Source organism: Phaenicophaeus curvirostris, chromosome 8, assembly GCF_032191515.1.
Source record: "Phaenicophaeus curvirostris isolate KB17595 chromosome 8, BPBGC_Pcur_1.0, whole genome shotgun sequence".
Classification (NCBI taxonomy): Eukaryota; Metazoa; Chordata; class Aves; order Cuculiformes; family Cuculidae; genus Phaenicophaeus; species Phaenicophaeus curvirostris.
In genome coordinates, this window is record NC_091399.1 from 32686315 (window position 1) to 32701948 (window position 15634).

At 40.8% G+C, this 15634-nt stretch overlaps 1 protein-coding gene across 2 annotated transcripts in view; it reads right to left on the reverse strand.

Moving 5' to 3' along the window:
* Window positions 1-15634, reverse strand: part of CC2D1B (coiled-coil and C2 domain containing 1B) — a 30728-nt gene that overhangs the window by 8431 nt on the left and 6663 nt on the right. For both annotated transcript variants that reach the window (XM_069863129.1, XM_069863130.1), the window contains exons 4-19: window positions 14848-14967; window positions 13627-13764; window positions 11498-11759; window positions 10933-11057; window positions 10721-10796; window positions 9613-9723; window positions 9151-9281; window positions 8750-8822; window positions 7567-7679; window positions 6572-6764; window positions 4170-4342; window positions 3390-3515; window positions 2816-2874; window positions 2486-2602; window positions 1933-2006; window positions 1214-1272 (exon numbers count right to left, since the gene is read on the reverse strand). In XM_069863129.1, coding sequence (XP_069719230.1) covers window positions 1214-1272; window positions 1933-2006; window positions 2486-2602; window positions 2816-2874; window positions 3390-3515; window positions 4170-4342; window positions 6572-6764; window positions 7567-7679; window positions 8750-8822; window positions 9151-9281; window positions 9613-9723; window positions 10721-10796; window positions 10933-11057; window positions 11498-11759; window positions 13627-13764; window positions 14848-14967 — 1950 coding nt within the window. The remainder of the gene's footprint in view (window positions 1-1213; window positions 1273-1932; window positions 2007-2485; window positions 2603-2815; window positions 2875-3389; window positions 3516-4169; window positions 4343-6571; window positions 6765-7566; window positions 7680-8749; window positions 8823-9150; window positions 9282-9612; window positions 9724-10720; window positions 10797-10932; window positions 11058-11497; window positions 11760-13626; window positions 13765-14847; window positions 14968-15634) is intronic.

The following is a 15634-nucleotide window of genomic DNA, read 5'->3' on the forward strand; positions in this document are numbered from 1 at the left end:
TGTTTTTTCTTAAAAACAGAGAAAAAAAAGATTAAAAGCAACTGTGCTGGTTCTTACTTATTCCCCAGAAAATGACTTACACAGACCAATTCTGTTTTCAGCAGCCATAAAGGTGGGGGGCGCTCCTGTTACTCAACTCTATACAAACCTGATCTGACCATCACCAATTTCCCACAGGTAATTGAATTTATTTCAGCGGAATTACTACTAAATTTATTAGGAGGTAAGAATCTAGGCTCTGCACTCTCACAGGGCCAAGTATCAGTCCTGTAAGAGCAAAGACTGCTTTTGCCCTACAAAGAATGCAGCAGAAGGCCCAGCACTTCTACTATCAGTAAGAGTAGGCAGCCCTCTTTCAAAGCTCTTCTAACTCAACCACTTCAGAATTTTTCAGACGAGAGACTATTTTAAAGGTGAGGGGAACAGGGTAACACTGTGGAGTTTCAAGGAAATAAACAATATATACGTGTGTGTACATGTTTTTTTTAATATACATACATACATGCACATAGATGTAAGTATTAATTAGCAAGGTCAAGAAACCAAAGTCCTTTCTTCAGATACGCACATATATATATATGTGATAATCAAATCACCAGGAGTCACGTGCATTTATTTGAGGACAAAGATTAACCTTTTCGATCCACTTCTATAAATATAAGAGACGTCTAAAAGTAATGCCTTGAAAAGCCTGTTATCTTAAAGAAATGGGACCTACAGGAGATCACATCTAGGGCGGCCCCTCTGCCCTAGTGATGAGTTTGAGTGTCCTCATGCTTTGTTGGAGTTATCAGCGTGTTTGCACTCCTGAAGGAAACAAACTTCTATAAATTTTGTGAACACTGAAAACAGTTTGATTAGTGTCTCCAGGGGGAAAAGGTGGGCATGGTTTAGCACTGTGAATGCTGCTTCACAGTAAGCTGGTGGTCAGTCAGCCAGTGAACAAGTGCAAGCCTGAGGCAGGCACTGCAGCGTTAACTGTAGGTGTGGAGAACATCAAGAGAAAGGTGCAAAGTTCACATCTGCAGGAAACAGACACAGCAGTTCTGTTTCTCAGAAATAAGTTTCTGTTTTAAAAATGAGTTCAGGCAGCGTGCCTATAAATGTCTTCCCTTTCTAGAAGAAAACCTACATTACCTCCTCAAAGACCTCACAAGCTAATACATCAGTAAGGGTCACAGACTGAGGAACAGAGGAGCCAGGACACACTCACCGCACTCGGGTACTGAAATTCAAACTTCACAAATGCATCCAAATCTCTCGGGGATACACCTAAGCGAGACAACAACCAGCCAGTCCAAACAGTCAATGCAGATATTTTCATTGTATCTCTAATGTTGAGCAGGATTTCAAGACCACCTAAGCAATGTTCTGTGACTTGACAACTGAAAAACCCGTCCACCAAACCAAGATCCATAGGAAGCTGGCATCCAAAGGAAAGCATCTACTTTTTTTAATGCTGTCACCAGTCCCCAGACAATCGAGTATAGATGGTTTACAAATCCCACAGAAACAAGGGACTAAAACCAGTAATATCAGCAGGAGCAATTCCTGCCTATGGAAGGGTAACTATACATTAAGGCAGGCACTTGTAATAAGATAGAAGATAAGCACAAAACCTGAACTATGACCCAGTTATGACAGAACCAAGGACAATTTAAAGTTCTTCCCTCCATCCAGATGGAACCCAGATTCTCTGTATTCCTCTGGTTTTTTTTGTTAATTTCTTTTTTTAAATACTTCTAAATATCTTAAATAATTAAAGTGTTTTGAGGGGGTGATTGAGTCTGAAACACAGTTATTTTGTTTTAATAAGTGCCGGCTACAGAAGTTTCAATTCCTGAAGTGGTCTTCAAGGTAGAAAAATCTCATTCCCCACTACTTTTCTTACCTCCTCAGAGAAAAAAATCACATGCCCTTTTGAGTACACACCTGGCGGAGCTGGTAGGTTTATCCCCCTGACAATAAGAAGGTGCATTTCTGTGCTGTTGAGCTCAGAAAATATCCTGGGGGGGAAAAAAAAAAAAAAAGATAAAAAAGCATGTTCATTCCCATAGCCGCCCACTACCTGATCCACTGTAAGACCAGGATGTCACCGGTACTTGTCAGACCTTTGTCAATAGTCCAATCCTAGATAGATCATCTTTGTAAATTACAGAAGAGCTAGGGAGGAGCACAAACTGAGATAAAAACATCTGAAATATAAATAAAAATGCCAAAAACAAAGCCCAAAGGCAACAAGACTGAGGGAGAAATACAAAAGGAGAGGGGATGAAGTACCAGAATAAGAGATGAAGCTGGATGCATTTTGAAAACAAAAGAACCGAGAAGTTATTGTCTAACTTCTTTGTATTGTAAGTTAAGAGTATCCTTTCAGGAATGCTGAGCCTAACATTAGCTGCCACTCAAGTTTGCCAAAACAAGAGCTAGAAACTAGAAAACTCATATTCCAGCCTGCCTAAGAAATCCCTTTGATTTTCCACACCTTATCATTTTGAATGTTCTTTCTTCAAAGTGATGGCTTGGAGGATCCATTCCTTGCGCTCGTGCAAGCTGTAGGATGTCCATGTCCTTTTTACAACCTTGTGCCAGTTTCTCAAACCTAGAGAAAAGGTAAACAAACAATAGGAGACACAATGAACATCAGAGCATTCTGCCAGATAAAACTGCAGAGTAAGCCTCAGACCAGAGAGCACAGAGCAACCGATCTTTCCACATAATGAGAAGCTCACCAGCCTGAACCCCCAACATCTTTAGGGAGGTCAGGCCAAACCAAGCCTGACCACATCGGTTAACAGCAGGCAGAGGCACTTACCGAGTCGTTTCTGCTACATTTCCCAGATGCATGAATTGCTTGGAATACTGCAAACACCTCTGTCAACAGAAACAAACCCAAACAAATACAGATGCACTTTGTGATCCTTACACAAAGATCCATAATTGGCAGAGAGTTTTGCAGTTAATGACAACCTAATTTGAGGAAAATAAAGAGTTTTCCCAGCTCACCCCAAAAATATCCACCCCTCCAGTCCTTTCTGCCCGAAGCTGAGCACAAGATTTGTTTCAGCTATTCTGTTACTGTTTAATCCCTTAATTTCTAGACACGAGGTTCACCCAAGGTATAGCCTTAGTGTTTTCGAATTTGAATTTTCATATTTGATAGCGATAATTTGATAGTCCCAAAGCTCCAAGGACACCCTGACTTCAACTAGTAGAGAATCCAACCCTGAGAAGTTTCCACTTTTGGACACATGAAATCAAATGTATTTTAAAAGAAAAACAAAAGACCCCATGGAAACGATGGGATTACAATATACATAAAACTCAGAGAAATAAAAAAAAAACCCCACAACCAAACAAAACATTTCTAAAAAAGATAAAACAGACACCTCATGTTGGTCCTTCAGCAATTTTATGAGCTGTGCATACACTTCATCTGCTTTCTGAGATAGCCTGACATCTTCATGGTGTATGAAGATAAAATCACCCTCATCATCTGTAGGGGGCGATGGCAGCTGCAACACAAGAACACCACATTTCAGAGCCCTTATAGGACAAAAACCGAGTAGACAAAAGGTAGTCAGAATGTCTGGAAAGGTCAGTGGAGGGGGATGGGCTGCTTTTCTTCACAAGGCAACTGCAACCCAAGCACTACTTACACCACTGCCTGACAACTGCTTAAGTCATAGAACTCTGCAAAATGCCTTACAGGCCTAAAACTATAGTTATTCAGATCAGGAGAGCTATTACAGTACAGTTTGGTTTACCCATCTACCCAAATATCAAGAGCAACCAGGGCATTGCTGTATCATATGCACCTGATCCTCATCCCAAAACAGAGTCAGGACACAGCTAAGATGTACTCGCACCCTAAGCCCAGAGAACACTTCCAAGCTGCATGGTTTAGGTGTGCCATTGTATATTAGAGGAAAAATGGTTCACGGAGACTGAATTTCCTCAAAATCTGGTAAATTTGAGGAATGAGGCAGAAGAAACACACCAAAAACTAGAACAAAAACATAGACGGATTTCAGGACTCAGTATCCGGATTTGTCACTTGAGCAAACTTAAAATTTCTGTCAAGAAACATCTATTAAACCATTCACTGTTTTAAGTAAGTACTGAGATGTCCAAGAATATGAAACAAAGTTGAATACAGTCCCACTAACCTTGGTAATATCAACAGGTTTGCCACGTTTTGCTTGCTCAATCTTTAGGTCAAAGCTCTTGGCTGTTCTGAGATACATCTTAGCCTGTTCGAGGTTATTTGCCTTCTTTGCTTTGACGGCTGCCTTCATGTATTGCTTCTTTCTGTTCTCCAGAAATTCCAGTTGTTCCTTAGCTGAAAAACAGTTATATATAAACCCTCTTGCATCTGACATTGCTATGCCCCTGAAACAGGTTTATCATTGCAAAAAAAAAAAAGGACAATAACAATATAGATATCAAAGAAGGACATTTCCTTACTACACTTAATTGTTTCTTGGCCAGTTTCAATTCAAGCATTAGAAGAAGAAACAAACTTCCTTCTTTCACAGCATCCTTCATCAAAAAAACTTCACAGTACTTCACAACTGTCACAACAGTAATTACAGCCCCTCATTTGCAGGCGGGAGACAGACTCCAGTACAGCCAATTGGTCCGCAGCAGCAGCTGAATACAAACTTGCAGCTTGACACGTTAACTTCTAAAAGACAGTGAATATTATGAGCATCTTATGTCCTCAATTCTTTCTTCTCCCATCACTGGTCACAAAAGAACTCCAGACGAACCAATGTGTGCAAGCACATTGAGACATATCCACCTCCGGTTGCCTCTATTTCCTTACAATCTTACTTTCTTATTAACTCTTGAGTCTTTCCTTCCCAAGGACAACCACACAAGTCAGAATAAGATTGCTTTACACTCTAACAGGTCAATGCATCCTGCCTCCTCTTATACCTCTCTTAGGAAATGGTACAGCATGAGGTGATTACAACCATTTTCAAGAACAGTCATATTCATCGCTACCCTCGAGTCATGATTACAACAAGCTAAGCAGCACTTGCAAGAGGTGCCCATCTCAGCAAATGAATGTACCAAGGACTCTCTCTGTTTGCTGCTGTCAGATGACAATCAAGTTATTCCCATCCTTGTAAAAGAGCTCGCTGTCCTGCTGCTATGAGCAATTTGCCCATTCAGCCAAAACTAAACTAATTAGACGAGGTAAGTAGCCCAGATTCCACTGAGACAAAACACATAGTGTGCTCTGAGGCTAAGACACAGAATACAAGTATTTTGAAAGAAAATCTGGGAAGAATGGATCAAGTAGAGCCACTAATCCAACTGATTTTGGATCCTTAACTTTCCTGGTACAGGCCTTATGTGCAACTGTTCCACTCCACTCCCACACCTCCCTACACCTTGTGCTCTCCCACAAGAAGAGTTTTTTACTGTTTATTTATCAGCTACAGGCAGCTGTAAGCAGCCTTTTGTAATTCCAGAAGACAGGAGGTTACATCACAGAATGAACTTTGGCTAGTGAAATATAGCTTTACAACAGTAAAGTACTGACATTTTGTTGTGAAAATCAAGTCAGTATGAATCTCTCCAGGTTTCTGTTGCACTTATTTTAAAATATCTGATGTGCCCAGGAGAGATTACTGTAACATCAGAAGCCAGGTATTATCAATTCCTTCACAGTGTAAGTCTAGGGCAATTCACTCCCGAGATCAATGTGTCAGCTAAAATTGCCAAAAATAAATCTCCTGAGGATTCACAGATTTTTCAGAGCCAAAATGGACAACTATTATGTTTTAGTTGTCTTTATAAAATAAGTCATGGAATTTTCTACAGTCAAGAGCTATGAGCTAATCACAGCGGCACTGAGAAACGCCTTTGCAGTCTGCAAAAGAACTTGCACCAGCCACTTAGGCAGTTCTGCTTTGTTCTGAGGGTACTATCCAGGGCTGAATGGAAGAAGGAGGATGGGACTACAGTCAAGGCATGACAACAGGATCAGTGAGAGCCTGAACACTACTACTGTGTGCCCAAATCACACTGTGAGGTGGTGGCTGTCCCTCGCTATCTGTACAATTAATCTTGTACAGACAACTGTCAAGTGACCTGAGCAACAGGAGGACTAGAGATTGATGACCTACTGCCTATACACCAGTCTGAGATCCTTGGATGAAGCACTAGGCAGAAATCACTGTTTGATGTGGGAAGTTGATCAATGAATAATTCACACTGGCAAGTCATCCACATTAATGGGAGGATATGTAGAGTTCAACTGTGAGCAGAGTTAAACACTATGAACTGATACATCTGTTACAACAAAATTAATTAGAATAACCGATCACCCTTATAATTGCACATGCTGCTTCTAAAAAATAAAGCTGCATGGCTGGTCTAGATCTGCCCATCAGCAGACAAGTGTCTTGAGGCTCCTGTTAGAGAAAATCTATGCCACACATACACAGGCTCATATTTAAAATACAACGAAAGGTGTTTACCAAGTTATTAAACAAAACTGGTGCAAACAACTAGCACATGGAACACTGGGAACGATGATCCTATCTCTTCACCTTACCGGCAGGAGGGAGATGATCCACTGACTCTGCCTTGTCCAGGGTAGAGGGTGATGTAGCTCGTTTTGCAAGCTCAGGAGAGCTCTCCTCCTCAGCTAGGGCAGATGGCATTGTAATTGGCTTTACAACTTGAGTCGGCTTTGCAGGCAGCTCAGCAGGCTTCTTGGTGACTGGGGCCTGTGTCAGAGGTTCATTCTAGCATAACAGAAAGAATTCCATATTAAATGTATAAAATCTATTCTAGAGATAAGGACAGCATCTCAAGCATCAACCACTATGGTTATCTCTGTATCAGCCTTTTGGTGTCTCTTCTGAAGGGAGTGTAACATTCCAGAGAGTGAACTTTAACTTCTGGGGTTTACGAGCACGTCATACCAGTAAGTAGCTGACCTATGAAAGCATTAAACCTCTGCTATTAAAGGAACAAAAAGAAATGTTCAACAAAGCAGTGATGTCAAAAAGAAGCAGATGCATACAGAAAAAATATAATCCAGGAATTCTCTCCATTAAAAGCTACTCTGGTGGAAAGCAAAATCTGCAACCAAATCCAGACATAAAGAAATCAAACCAAAGTCTAAAGGTTGGTGCTGCCTTACAAAAAGTAAGCCCTAAGCATCTGGGGAAACCACAAACATAGGAGCTACTGGGATGCAGGATGGAAGTACAGATTTACATACTTTAGAACAATGTAAAGGGGTGGCCAGGATCTGAGGTATTTGCTTGGAAAATAAAACTCACACACGAGAGGGTTATGAAAAAGCCAAACTTTGGACTCATAGACTCTGCAGATACCGACTGTAATAACATCTCATCTCTCTCCCTCCCCCCTACACTATAATGTAAACTGAACTTACTACTGAGACTCTGTACTCTTCAGACTTCTGGAAAACGTATTTCATCTCAGAACCCTCGCCTGACTGGAAATCCAATGGCCTAATCTCTTCACAGCACAAGAGACAGTGTTAACTTCCTATGCATCCTACTCAGAAATACTAACCTCCTCCTCTTCATCATTCTCCTCCACTTCTGCCAGCTTGCTGGCACTTTCCAGAACAGCAGCTATTGTGCTGTCACCGTCCACTGCTGCAATGCCAGGAAGAGGGGGAAATCCTGAATAAGAAAGGAATGCAGAAGTAGAGTTGAATAAGACCGATATTCTGTCTTCCGTATTTCTTCTTTTTCATAAAACTATCTATTCAAGTGTCTATTATCTAGAGTATTTCAGAATTCAGCGTAACTAGAGTGAGGCCAAGGCCAAATCTGAGTGGCAGGGTTAAGATCAGATCTCTAACAAATATCCACGCTTAAAGGGAAGACACTAAAATGATGCAATGAGGGAGCACAGTTTTCCAAGTTGATCAATGGACACGTAGCCAAGGTACCTCACAACGTGAAGACTTCAGTAACAGAGATGTTCCCAGAACAAGCAAAGAATTTAATCTTTCTCCTTTGCACAAAAGGATAGCGGATTGTACAAAAAATTGCTGGCTCTTTTTTTCCCCCACTTGCTACTGCCTTACCTTATTGGGTATACAGTGCAGCAGAAAATCAGTGCTACCCTACAGAGTAATGAACAACACATCGCTGACAGCTGGATAACACACTAAGACTCTGCTAAAAACCTCCTGCAATGCACAGGTTTAACTCTATCACTGCCTTAGTGTGGCTATAGCCCACAGTCTCCACTGACTACTTCTACTAGCAATACTGATCTGACTCATCAGGTGTTGCAAGAGGATGTTTAATTAAATATAGAGTTCTTGAGGTTCCTGCTGGGAATAAATAGAATGGGAAACATCACAATTTTATCTCCCTTTATAGTTAACTATGAAGCCAATATATCCCAAGTTTACTCTCCCCACTAAGAGAGCTGGCATAGAGAACAGACAGGTGACATTTCCAGTACCTGTCCACAGTTAAGTTTTGTTAACTTTTCAAATAAGGCCAGTTTCAATTTCTGATTCTGTCAAACAGGTAGTCAGGAATAATCACCAGTGCGAATGCACCAGTTTAAGAGCATAAGCAGTTTCACAATACCATCAACAACAGCAAGGCCAGCATATTCACTAAGAAAAAGGAGGAGCTATTCCACAGGATGAGAAGCCAAAATCTGCACACCTCCTTTAGAGCCCAGCAAACACCCAAAAGCTGTCATTAGGACGTTCTATATTCACACTCACCAGGAGGAACAGGTAGCTCAGAAAAATTCACTTTTCTTCCTGCTTTATGGGCTCTTATAGCATCCTGGTATTGCTGTAATCAAATGCACTCAGTAAGACATAAAATGAAGTTGACTATGAATTAGCAATCACAGAATCACAGAATAACCAGGTTGGAAGAGACCCACCGGATCATCTATACTTAACCAGCATAAATATTCCAGAATACACAATATTTAGCTACAATAGGTGCATTGTCTCTATTTCTTCTTCCTCTGACTACTTTGGAGCTTCCCTACTGAAGCTCTTTTCAAATAGAAGGACAAAACACAAATTATCCCAGCCTTAAAAAAGTCTCCAGCAAGAGAACTAATTCAAATGGCTTTGCTGGATGCAAGTAGCTTTCTACACCTCTGTTTTACCTTGGCTATCCTCTCGTGCATCCTGCCTTTCCGATCATCTCCACTTGCTTTAGCCTGTGCTGCTGCTGACTTGTACTTCTCAAGCCTTTGCTGCAATGCTTCCAGCACTGTCTTTGGCTGCTGCAGGGAACCTTGAAATAAGAGAGACAATGAAATGCAACAGGATTCAGATTTCAAAACATGTGAGTTGCTTTTCTCCTCCCATTTCTTACCTTCTGCAGAGATAAAAAACTTATTGCAAAGTCTTATTACAAATAAAATTATTCTAAAGAAAGTTTATTAACTTATACTTCCATTACTGATCCAGAACAAAAGTACAGATGGGATCAGCAGCAAACAATATTCAGAAACATTCTCTAAGTTTACTCAATCCTGCTGCAATTCAGTGGGATAAGATGGGTCTTGAAGTGCTTTCCAGCCATGCTATTTGTATGGCTTGATAGAGAAATCCGAAAGTCCTACCTGAAGCTTCTTGAGTGTGAGGTTCAGGTGTTTTAAGACCCTGGGGACTTCCCACGGGAACTGGTACCTTTTGCTTGGATCCATCTTGTACGTCTTCTAGGCTTTCAAGATCTGCAAAGCAAGGAAAGCAGGAAGGTTCACAGCAGGTTCCGTGAACAGCAAGTCAACCCATGCTACTCAGAAAATCATCAATTTGATCACATCATCTTCCTGAAAGCATTTTGGCTTTCAAACATCATCTGTGTGGCTAGACAAGTCTAAGGTTCCCAATATTCAGAGAAAATCTCAAATGCTGATTTAATTTAGGTTAGTGCCACTGGAGGGAAAAGAAGTGAAAAAAAGAAGTAAAACCAGTTTGAGTAGTCTAAGAATCCTCTCCTCAGAATATAACTTGTTATCTTGGCAGATGGGAAGAGTGAACAAGATGGCTAATTGACTAAAATATCCTAGTAATAAAACATATGCTGAAAAAGGGAAGCAAGTAATGCCATCTATTCAGACACGCAAATTTCTGGCATTGTATAACCAGTGTTATTTCAGAAACCACAAAAATAACCACTGCAAAGACCTTGCAGTTAAGGCAAGATTATATAACGGGTAAAGTTCCTCTTCTTCTCGTTTGGTGATCAGTTTATGACTTAAGGAGTCATGATCTACCAAAATAAAATAACCTGTCATTTAGTTTCTTGGAAAAAAAAAATCTATTAAATCTTTTGAAACAATTAGTTGCACAGATAAATATTAATTGTTTGCGGTTATGTTTGATCTAGTTAAAAAAAAATATCTCTTACAAGGACTGAAGTGTGTTTGATATTGGTAGCTTCCTTTAAGATTTAAACCTTACTGCACCGCGAATTGATAATCTCTGAATATTATGAACTTCAGTTGAAACATGTAACATCACTGAATATTACTGTAAACTTTAACGATGTGCTATGATAATTATACCTCATTTTTCTTAGTTGGTCTTGACTACAACTTGACTATGCAGTAAGCCTCAGACCTAGGTGATCTTCAATTCTTACAGTTTTGCAATCAAATTCAGAATCATTCCATTACAGAACAGAGACATGTCTAAAAGGGGTTTTGTGAGAGGAGCCTTACTTACCCTGAGGAGATGGAGGCATATTCTGGAGATCTATCGGCTGCCCGCTATCCAAAGCTTCCAAGACCACATTAAATTTCTAATGCAGAAAAAAAACCAAAACAGATTTATTCTAGTACATCTAAGACTTGTTAGCTGCCACAATGAATATTCGACACTCAGTGCATGTGGGTACAGCACAGGGTATATTTAACATTCAGGATTTCTGTACCTACCTTGCCTGTCTTCATGTATTCCTTCGCTTTCTCCAGGTCCCCTTGCTGCTTGGCTTTTAGAGCTGCTAACTTATACTCCTTCTGCCTCATAAGCAGTATTGCTCGCGTGCTGCTCTTCTGGAGATCTGTGAGAACAGAGCAATGCTGAGACTTCCAGAGAGCACGCAAGATATGCATTCCTCCTATGTCTATCTATTCAAACTTGCATTAGTCCTCTTTTGCTCTGAATCACACAGCCATTGTACAAAAGTCCTTTTCCTCCCAGTCTCTAGAAGCCCTACCAGACCTAATACCACTTTTTCTAAATTACATTTAGTTAGAAAAAGTCAGTAACTCAAAACTGTTTAAAGCCTGGAATTCTACACATCACAAAACTGATAAAGAAACTGAGTCACAGTGACTGATTCCACCGCCAGAAATTCAGCATCCCACCCATTGACAGCCATCTGAAACATCCAGCAGGGATGTTCCAACATAAGTAGGGCTTTGCTATACAGTACAAAGATCAAGAAAGATGTAGCGTTAAAATAGTGTTACAACTGCTTATCCTCTCAGATCATGGTACCTGTTTCCATGGTAGGACGAGAAGCAGCATGGTTCTGTAGAGACTCTGATTCCAGATGCTGCACTGCCTCATGAGAAGCCTTCTGCTCATCATCTGCAGCAGACTGGGCTTTATTCTCTGGTAGGACACTGACTGAATCCTCTAGCTCCTCTCCTGCATCTTCAGATAAGTGAGAACTCTTTCCTGTTGCAACAGGAGGTGGCATTTCTTCCTCATTGATTTTCTTGCCTTTCTTCACTGCAGCCAGCATGGTTTCTAGTGTCTGGCAGAGATGGAACAGCAAAGCCATTTTCAACAGACAAGCATTTTCATCAAACATATTACTAGCATAAAATCATTAAAACACAAATTCATTCCCTTATTTGTGATGGTAACTATTACACACACCACTACTGTGCTAGTGAAAGGTGCCCAATTATTAGAGCAATGGATCTGCTACTCAAACTACCTAATTGCAAGTAACTCAACACCTACTGGACAGCTGATGTAGTCTGCTCATCTTTGTCACAGAAAGTCACCAAGGAAGCCATTTACACCAACTGTAGATGCATTCTATGCACTACTCTGAAATGTCACTGCCTATGTGCATTTGAAGAAGGAAGGAGTCTGCATGTCTATTTAAGGCAAATTAAAAAGCAATTAAGTACTAACAAGGGAAATGGAGCTTCAGCTGGGGACCTATGGCAAGAAGCTCTCACCATGAGTAACGTGGATTAACTGCTGCTCATTTTTTTTTTTGTCAAACCTTCCTGTGCCACAAATATTACCTTCCTCAGTATTTTGTTTTTAATTTAAGGTTCAGACAAAAGACCACCATGCACTTTATGCCAAAACAAAAGGTTTACCTTTTATCTTCCACAGAAACTGAAATGGAAGACAACGAAATCTCATCAGTGCCAGAATCACTATTTTTGGTTAGCCATGACATTGTTTGACCTATTAAGCAACCGTGGGTAGAGTTACTTCTGTCTGACTGGATGCAGGACTGGGGTTCAAACCAGTACAGCAACCTACACACAGTGCTCTCTTCCCCACGTGTGGGTTGGCAAACTGACTGGAGATGGAATTAAACACAGAGATTAAAGTTCACAGTCCCAAGATCTAAGTACAAGAGGTAACTGCACAGCATTTGTTGCCATTTTGCTAATTAAGAAACTGTAAGCTCTGAGGTGAGCTCGAGTCTATTATCCTTAGCTACAGTGCTTACGCACAGGGAAACTCCCTGCCTTGAAAAATAAGGAAATGGCAAACAGTGCAAAGCTTTGTTTGGATGAAATAAGGTGGTGTGCCTATCCCTCTAGCTCTCTGAAAGGTCAGATGGTTTCATGTACATTCCTTTAGGAGCTAGTAGGCAGTGGACACATACCAACATATCCTTTCTTGTGTCCTAAGACACCTGGTAATAAGTGAGACATGTTCACCCCTCAGTGGACAGTGCTGAGCTATAAAGCTTTGCTCAACAAGACAGAGCTGGCTGCTCTCTGAGGTGATGCATACCAGATGAAAGCAGACCAGGTAATAAGGACACTGCACAACACTGATCGCCAAGCACTTCCAACTAACTATGAGCACGCCACCTGGCTGAAAGATGCAAAGCTGAAAAAAAACAATCCTTGCTGCAATTTTTAATTGCCTTAATGAAAAATCCTGTCCTATCCATTTTCAAGCACAAGCCAGCACATGCAGGGAAAGCTATTGCCTTCCTTTGTCTCACAGAACTGAGGGAAGGTTCATATCTAAAGAAGGCATCAGTGATGAACTGGAAGGTGTATGCACTGGGAAAGCTCCTGAACTTTGATTTAAGGTAGCAGTGATCAGTCATGGCAGGTCAAATTCAGATCTAGATGGGTGGGTTTAGTATCAGCATTTACCACAAACCCCACCTCCAGCAACCACCAGCCACCTGCAACAGAAACAAAGCTGATGCACAAAAGACATCTGAAGTTATGCTTTATCTGTGTATTTTCTACATCAGATTAGTAGTAAGTAATATGAAATGTTTTTGAAATAACTCAAGTCAACATATTAGAATTTGAACAAATTCACACATCTGGAAAGATCCTGAACTACACCTTTGAGAAGTGTTTTTGCCTCCCCCCTCATTGACATACCTGATGAACCCAACTTACCCTAAGGCCTCTTTCGTATCGGCGTATTTTGGCACTCTCGCCTGACTCCTTCGCGTTAGAAATTGCTGTCCTGTAGTTGGCAATTCTCTTCTCTATTGTCTGTTGCAGCTCACTGGTAACAGCAGGAAGTGAGGTGGTCTCAGAAAAAATAAAACAAATCAAGAAAACTTATTTCATCCAGCTACACAAGTCTTCCCGCAGCAATTAAAAACAAATACTCGTCTTCTACACTCCCTCCTGTTAATCAAGAGTGCAAAGAAGAAGCAGTCTCAAACAGAGGAGCACTTGTACTACACTAACGGTCCCTGGATCCACCTCTGGGCTTCCTCTCAAAGGCGTAATAGAGAAGAATGGGTGGAGACATCTACAAAACTGCCAGTCACAGGGTAACTGGAGCCATGTGGTTAGGGAGTAGGAGCAGAGAACAGTAAAGCCTCTCAAACACCACACAACAGAGGGTGTGAAGGGGTATTTTGGCACAAATCTTGACTTCTTTTCTTATTTTTAAAACATACAAGTTTACTCCCTTCCAGGCTTCTTCAGCCTGGTTTTACTACAAGAGCTCTTTTTCTTTCTCCTTTCTCCTAGACTTAGTTCAGTGACAAAAGCAGCCTAAGCAAAATTATGAGCAGCTACTTACAAAGACTCCACAGAAATCTTTCAGATGGCCACTGATTTAATTATTACCATTATCTCTATAGAAACCTTCTCAGACCCATTTAATAATGGGCCTGATGCACAAGAGCACTGGAATCCATAGCACACAATAGAAACATGGTAGTAACTAAATAAAGGATTCAGCTGCATGAGGAATGACGAATCAAGCTGAGAAAGCTAATACTACTGAGAAAAATTCCAAAAAGATGTTAAAGATGCTGAGTTGTAACAAGTCCCAGAGTTTCAGCATACTGTTCAATACTCAGACTGGGGAAGATACAAACTCTGGAAGCCTCAACTGCAGTCTGCATGTATAATACGTATATATGTAAAATGAGGGACAAGACACACTTGCTTCCAACTGTTCACCTTCTCAATTTTATGCTAACATTAAAAATCACCTTCAGAATAAACTGAAAGAATCATATAGCACTGGTCTCCCCAGAGAAGACAGCAACAATGCAGTTTCTTCTTCCTCTCTAGATCCTTGTTTCTGACCCTTCTATAGGCTGCATGATAACTGTGATTCAGCAAAACTGCCAGGAACACAAAGCTCTTTCTTACCTGTGGTTGCAGTTCAGGGTGCTCATTGTCTGGTTCAGCTGTAGATGGCTCTGTTGCTATCATTTCATCCTCACAGCTTCCTGTCTCACCTTCCACGCCCAAAACTTCTTGCAATTCTGCCTAAAGTAAAAGCCAACAAAAGGCTGAACATTTTTTTATTTCCTCAAAAGACAAAATACAATCAAGTCTCAAACTCCAAAACATCTGGATGAGCCTTGAACTCAAACAAAGAGGCTGAACATCTTCTATTCCAGTCTTTGCATTTTTATTTTATTTTTAAATGAGACTGTTTCCACTTGTATTCACCACAGAAAGGCAGATACCACCCAAAAGCCACACGACAGCCCCAGGATAACCACTTTCTCATTAGTGATCTAAAGCTGGAGAAGTTCAGAGAAGTACTTTTATGAAGATTATTTGAGCCCAAATCTGAAATTTCCACAAACATCTATTAACAATGGCAGTCAGAAACACTGCTCAACACTCCTCCTTCCTTAAACCCTGCTAATTACATCACTCACTGAATTCACAAAGAATTACTTGGGAGATACTCTCTCAGGCCAAGCGCTACTCAAAGCAGCACCAAAATGGTGACAGACAGCCCCTGAACGTTCTGAATACAGAACGTCCCTGGCTATATTTCACCAGCTGACATGTAATGGGATTCATGCTGTTCCCCCACTCCTCTAAGACCCTCACAAAGACTAATGTTATAAACTCTCTCACTCTGGTGTGCAGAGGGTTGTGTCCTGCAAAGCCTTCTATCTAATGGAATGCTTTTGCAGTA